Genomic DNA, 7,083 nt, shown 5'->3' with positions numbered 1-7,083 from the left:
GCTGCATGTTCTGATTGAACATTTCTTCTGGTTACATTTTCATATTTTATATATTTTGATGAAAAGATCTGTTATTGTTCAGCCCCACGGAATTCTAGGTAATGTTTGTAAGTATGTCTTGCGGTTTCGTTGGAGATTTACATGTCGAGTGTCATCAAATAAGAAAACATAACAGGTCTGGACACTGTATATATATATAATATATGTAAATATTTTGTAGTAAGAATTACGCTTGTAGTTTTATTTGGCCATTCTGTCATAAACATACATTTTTTATGAGTCAGAACAGAGAATACCTTTATTTAATTAGGAACATGGTTAAATAGAGTATCAAGAACATTTTAGTCTTAAATAATATAAACAACACATATATATACCGTATATGTGTGTGTGTGAATGAGTTGTCATTAAGGTAACATCGAACGCTTGCTATTGCTGTTAAATGTTATCCTGCTTGATGCAATCATTTTAATGGCTAAAGTTCTGTGTTGTTATCATACAATATAAAATTGCGCCATTGATTATTTAGAGTACACAACTTGTGTGTCAGCTAAAAGATAGAGAATATGCACAAGATACACCACTATAACAATATTTCGCTGACAGCATTCAACATTCTCTATTCTATGCTGGTGATTTGATGACAATATATGGATGAAGAAGCAAAGAAATTAAATTGTTCTAAGCATTATTCCGCAAACACCATTGAGATCACTGATATGAAGTATGTTTCCACGAAATCTTGACTTCAGGCAACAGTTCGTTAAGCCAGGAAGCATTTTCTTATCAGAAAGAACACTATTGTCATCTCTGAATGGAATGTTTTCATACCATTAGGCTGGAACTTTTAGACATATTGTACGCTGGTAAAAAGGATTCATAAACATGAACTACCTGCAATTGTTCTTTGTACCGTGGGTGCATTGGATACCATGTACAATCGCCAAGGCAGTCGGGATGCAATTTCCTGATCGGACCTGGAATTGTATGTTATCAACGCACCGACGGTATGTTTTCTTTCGGTTTCCTTCAACAAACCATGATTTAGATATATTTATCTGTATTGTTTGTAATATAAAATGAAAGCATGTAAATTATATATGTATCTGTAAATCGTGTTTACGAGCTTCCCTTAAATGACCTTAACTGTCAATAGCTGATAATACTACACATCACAACAACCTTCATGTCGTTATAATACAACTTAAAATATGACTATACTAAGATAACCGTTTCTTTTTACCATTCAGACATAAAAAGCACTGGTGAAAGATGTTTAATTTGTTGGCCGGACTATAGGTATACAATTGTCTCTCTTTCTTACATTGTATTACTGTCTAAAATTTATGTCAACTCAGTGTACATATCTGATTGGTTCTCAGTAGTGGCGCTCATATTTTCATAAATTCTAGGTGTTTTAGCATTGTCTTTACCAACTACATCGTACATCTCGGATGGTTTTTCTCTGTTGACACCAAGGCTTTCATACGTTGCAGGAGTTGGTGTCTCGACGCCATAAGCGTTCATCGGTTTTTGTGCCAGAGCAAGACGTCTACAAAACGTTAAAGTTAAGGTAAGGTAATAATGACAATGGGATTCTTAGATGAAGTGAATCTCTTCTTAAAAGAGTTATGTTAAAATATTCCATGATGCGCTTTCGTATGTTGTATGTACTCTGTCACAACTCTCATGGGTATCATGCTCATTGATAAAATGACGTTCTTTGAACCTTCATTTAGTTATAAAACAAAAATGATGTTTAACGTTCTGAGCAATCGCTTGTGTCTCGTTTGATATTTGAAATAAATTTGATAAACATCAATGTATGAAAAACAAAATGAATTATAGATAATGTAACCGTTATCTTTCCCGTGAATAAGGAGTATTTTCTATGATAAGGGATTTTAGGAGCCGTTTATTAATTTAACAGTACGCTCTATTTGCCCCAGATACGGTGACATGGATTTGCTTTCCATTTTTCTGTAAAATGGTAGTTTTTTATTGAAAAGAATTGAAAAGTTGTAAATAATATATATATAATATAGGTCATACATACCGTCTGTAGAGGATTACGTTAGCTCCTGTAGCCAGCAGCACGATCAGTATTGTTACCACGACAGGGACGATAACAGCGACTGTAATATAGCTAAAACGTGTCATGTTTTGTTCTACTATAGTATTTCAATTGAACTACAGTCAAACTTCGCTATCTCGAGCTCTGATAATTCGAGTACCTCGATTGCCTGACCCAACTAGTTTCGAAATAACGAGGATAGATTAAACATTGTATTTTACCTTATATACTCTTTGGTAAAATGGACAGACTGTATAAGCAACTCCCGAATGTACGAAAGAAAGTATTCTCGGAAGGAGTAAAAATATCCCTTACTGAGCAACATGATGTCACGAACGATCTACATCATAGTGGTAACGAAGATATTTCTAATTATGATATATAACTTCAGGTTGTATGAATGAATATATGTTGTTTGCATGCAAATGTACATTTCTGTAAGACTGATGGCTGATATGAATATATTGTAAACAAAGCTTTCCTGTCAGCTAGAACCATATAGTTTTCTGGTTTCTTTATTATCTAAATATCTACACTCCATAACTATATAGTAGATTGATGATACTTATTATGGAAATTTATCTGGTTTTTTTTGAAAATTTTATCCCAAAATTTTAAAATAAAATTTTAAGATAAGATGTGTTTATACAAAGATCAAAGGCGATAACATAATAATGTGATACATCGTATAGGCCTGGAATCTATGTATTAAAAAAATCAATATGTGCTTTTTTAGCCCACCATCATCAGATGGTGGGCTATTCAAATCGCCCTGCGTCCGTGGTCCGTGGTCCGTGGTCCGTCCGTCCGTCCGGCCGGCCGTCCGTCCCTCCGTCCGTAAACAATTCTTGTTATCGCTATTTCTCAGAAAGTGCTGAAGGGATCTTTCTCAAATTTCATATATAGGTTTCCCTTGGTTCCTAGTTATGCATATTGCATTTTGAGACCGATCGAAATACAACATGGCCGACAGGCAGCCATCTTGGATTTTGACAAGTGAAGTTTGTTATCGCTTTTTCTCAGAAAGCACCGAAAGGATCTTTCTCAAATTTCATATGTAGGTTTCCCTTGGTGCCTAGTTATGCATATTGCATTTTGAGACCAATCAGAAAACAACATGGCCGACAGGAAGCCATCTTGTATTTTGACAATTGAAGTTTGTTATCGCTATTTCTCAGAAAGTATTGAAGGGATCTTTCTCAAATTTCATATGTAGATTTCCCTCGGTGCCTTGTTATGCATATTGCATTTTGAGACCAATCAGAAAACAACATGGCCGACAGGCAGCCATCTTGGATTTTGACAATTGAAGTTTGTTATCGCTAATTTCTCAGAAAGCATTGAAGGATTCTTTCTCAAATTTCATATGTAGGTTTCCCTCGGTGCCTAGTTATGCATATTGCATTTTGAGACCGATCGGAAAACAAATTGGCCGACAGGCAGCCATCTTGGATTTTGACAACTGAAGTTTGTTATCGCTATTTCTCAGAAAGCACTAAAGGGATCTTTCTCAAATTTCATATGTAGGTTTCCCTTGGTGCTTAGTTATGCATATTGATTTTTGAGACCGATCGAAAAACAACATGGCCGACAGGCAGCCATCTTGGATTTTGATAATTGAAGTTTGTTATCGCTATTTCTCAGAAAGCACTGAAGGGATCTTTCTCAAATTTCATATGTAGGTTTCTCTTGGTGCTTAGTTATACATATTGCATTTTGAGACCGGTCAGGAAACAACATGGCCGACATGTAGCCATCTTGGATTTTGACAATTGAAGTTTGTTATCGCTATTTCTCAGAAAGCACTGAAGGGATCTTTCTCAAATTTCATATGTAGGTTCCTCTTGGTCCCTTGTTATGCATATTGCATTTTGAGACCAATCGGAAAACAACATGGCCGACAAGCAGCCATCTTGGATTTTGACAATTGAAGTTTGTTATCGCTATTTCTCAGAAAGCATTGAAGGGATCTTTCTCAAATTTCATATGTAGGTTCCCCTCGGTGCCTAGTTATGCATATTGCATTTTTGAGACCAATCGGAAAACAACATAGCCGACAGGCAGCCATCTTGGATTTTGACAATTGAAGTTTGTTATCGCTATTTCTCAGAAAGCACTGAAGGGATCTTTCTCAAATTTCATATGTACGTTCCTCTTGGTGCCTAGTTATGCATATTGCATTTTGAGACCAGTCAGGAAATAACATGGCCGACAGGCAGCCATCTTGGATTTTGACAAGTGAAGTTTGTTACCGCTATTATTCCGAAAGTATTGAAGGGATCTTTCTCAAATTTCATATGTAGGTTCCCCTCGGTGCCTTGTTATGCATATTGCATTTTGAGACCAATCAGAAAAACAACATGGCCGACAGGCAGCCATCTTGGATTTTGACAATTGAAGTTTTGTTATCGCTATTTCTCCGAAAGTATTGAAGGGATCTTTCTCAAATTTCATATGTAGGTTCCCCTCGGTGCATAGTTATGCATATTGCATTTTTGGACCAATCTGAAAACAACATGGCCGACATACAGCCATTATCGCTAAATCTTAAATTTGTTATATAGGTTCCCTTTGTTTGAAAAGTACTAGAGGGCTGTTTCTGAATTTACACAGATTAGTAAGACTTAGAGGAAGGGAAAAGTATAGAAAAGATCAATCTGACATGGAACCTATAAAGATCATTCAATGGTTGGCGCCAAGATCCCTCTGCGATCTCTTGTTATAAGATAGTATACATACCATACGGAAATGTGTCTGTTGGACACACAGTTGTGGATTCAACGGTAGTTCTTGTCTCTGATGTGGATTCCGTGGATATAGTGGGCCCGAATGTTGATGTCACGATTTTGGTATCAGTACTTCTTTCGGTGTCTGTAGATGTCATTGTAGTCGCCGTTGAAGTTGTTATGCCTGCTTCAGATGATGCAGTTATGGAGGTGCTTGTGTAAGAGTTTCTAGAAGGTGGGGTCGTAGTTGTGATGAACGTTGTTGTGGATAATTGGTCGGTAGTTGTAGTCGATTGGTCAGTAGTTGTAGCTGATTGGTCGGTAGTTGTTGTCCATATGTCGGTAGATGTTGTCCATTGGTCGGTAGTTGTTGTCCATTGGTCGGTTGTTGTAGTCCGTTGGTCGGTAGTTGTAGTCCATGCGTCTGTTGTTGATATAGATGTTAACGATGACAATACGAGCACTGGTAAAAGGAAAATATTTAAACAAATACAAATAATCTTGTAAGAGACAACCGAGTTAATAAATTTACAAAATATAAAGAACCATAACCCTAAGATGATTCGGTCAAACATCGTCCTCAAAACTGAAGAACTATGATTTCTAAAAAAGTAATTTGTTTTTGAAATTATTTCTTGATATAGCGAAACAATAGTCAACATATCAGATACAGTGCCCTAATTATAGAACAAGATGGTTCTACAGAGTCTAGCTGCCAAGGCTGAACAAGGTTGTCGCTATATACAATAAAGTATGTATGTGAAGAATTAAAACAAATACCATACCTTTGTACAGAGTGATGGCGACACAAACACTACTCCACAACATCGTTGTCTGTGTGTTATTAGACAAGTTTCTTACTTACAGTTTGTGTACTGACTGTTCCGCTTGTTGACGTTCACTTTTAATGTAAGCTTACATATGTGGTATTTTAACTTCCGGGTTTATATATGTTACTGTGAATCTATCTAAAAAGCATTAAATATGGGTAGGTTAGCGCCGCAGCGACTGACAAAGAGGGTTTTGATTTACAGAGAGAGTTTTAGAAAAAGAAATAAAATATATGTCTGAAACACATTAATGTACTTCGCTTGTAATGTTGTAAAAAGCACAAATACACATTTCAACTTTGATGGCATTCCGATGTAAAAAGAGGTATTTTATATCGATCTAATCAAATTTACCTATTCCTAGTTGATGTGAATGAAATCTATTTCAGAACGAAATATTACCAGTATATTCTTCGATAAACGTAAACCGGTTTCAGCAAATTGTCAATTTTCACATCCTATTTTCTAGACAACTGTAATATAAAGTGTTTTGTTTTGGTCTAAAACCGTTGATAAATCTGCACGATAGACTTTGATGTGTGGCCGAAGTACGCACGTGAGAAATTAACCCATGATCTCTGTGTGAAGAGTTACAATGTAGATGACAGTCTCTATGCGGTTCTCTCATAGGAGGTGATGATTCCAAAGTGTACTGAATTGAACAAAGATAAGGTTAGTATGTCTGGACCATCCTGTTGCTGAAACCTTTAAATTAACTACTTACATAAAAAAAGTCAGAAAATATGTGAGTATTATGAACAAGAGGACCAAATGCCAAAGGTCGACTAGACTGAAAGTGTTAGTCATGATTCTGTCATGAACACGTATAAAATGCAGTTTTGGAAGTGTTTGGTACTTACTGAGTGTATGAAGTCTGATAGTTGCAATTCTCTCCAGTCTTATCATTATCAGATTAAATTTAACGATAAAAATGATATGATTCTCACTAGTGTTGGCAAACTTTTCACATACAATTATCCGGAATCAAAAGCTTGGCACACTCATCATATTTAAAGAACAATATACCTCGTTTCCTTAACAAATTATATAATCACTGTGTAAAAGCTTAGTTAAAAGGTTAAAGCTATTATATCAATGCTGTTAACTATTACATCGAATGTAGGGACCGTTAGAGGGAAGTCCTGTTCCATCAGATCTCGAACCAGTTAGACTGATTGTACAAACTGTTATAAAGTTTAAAATGAGTTATCAAATCTATTTTAGCTTTGAGTGACATTTCAAGCTTCCCCCAAAAGATAGTAAATGTATTCCTGATTTAATAAAATGGTATTAAGCACATTTTAATTTGCACATACCTTGTCATCAATTTCTATTTGTACTGTTTACTAGAGCATTTCAATGAGTATATTCGAATATGTAAATATGCAATTAACATTTCTGAATTTTAATAAAATGTTATAAAAAGTACACTGTAATTTGTATTGATAAATAA

The 7,083-nt window shown here is 35.5% G+C and overlaps 1 protein-coding gene across 1 annotated transcript; it reads right to left on the bottom strand.

Annotated features, from left to right (window-relative positions):
* Positions 1 to 220: 220 nt before the first annotated feature.
* Positions 221 to 5,725, bottom strand: LOC117327660 (chitinase-like protein PB1E7.04c). The gene is made up of 4 exons (XM_033884734.1): positions 5,586 to 5,725; positions 4,814 to 5,263; positions 2,057 to 2,135; positions 221 to 1,552 (listed from the first exon to the last, which is right to left on the bottom strand). The coding sequence occupies exons 1-4, from the start codon at positions 5,626 to 5,628 to the stop codon at positions 1,345 to 1,347; spliced, it is 780 nt and encodes a 259-aa protein (XP_033740625.1). The 5' UTR covers positions 5,629 to 5,725; the 3' UTR covers positions 221 to 1,344.
* Between the last annotated feature and the right edge of the window lie 1,358 nt (positions 5,726 to 7,083).

Source organism: Pecten maximus, chromosome 5 (assembly GCF_902652985.1).
Source record: "Pecten maximus chromosome 5, xPecMax1.1, whole genome shotgun sequence".
Lineage (NCBI taxonomy): Eukaryota > Metazoa > Mollusca > Bivalvia > Pectinida > Pectinidae > Pecten > Pecten maximus.
The sequence above is the reverse complement of the archived record's forward strand: the minus strand, read 5'-3'. Positions and strand labels throughout refer to the sequence as shown.

Excerpts from the sequence above, each read along its gene's own strand:
- LOC117327660 (XM_033884734.1), bottom strand. The coding sequence starts at position 5,628 with ATGTTGTGGAGTAGTGTTTGTGTCGCCATCACTCTGTACAAAG. Across the intron at positions 2,136-4,813 it reads AACAGACACATTTCCGTATG|TCGCTGTTATCGTCCCTGTC; the intron begins GTATGTATACTA and ends GCTATATTACAG. Across the intron at positions 1,553-2,056 it reads AACGTAATCCTCTACAGACG|ACGTCTTGCTCTGGCACAAA; the intron begins GTATGTATGACC and ends AACGTTTTGTAG.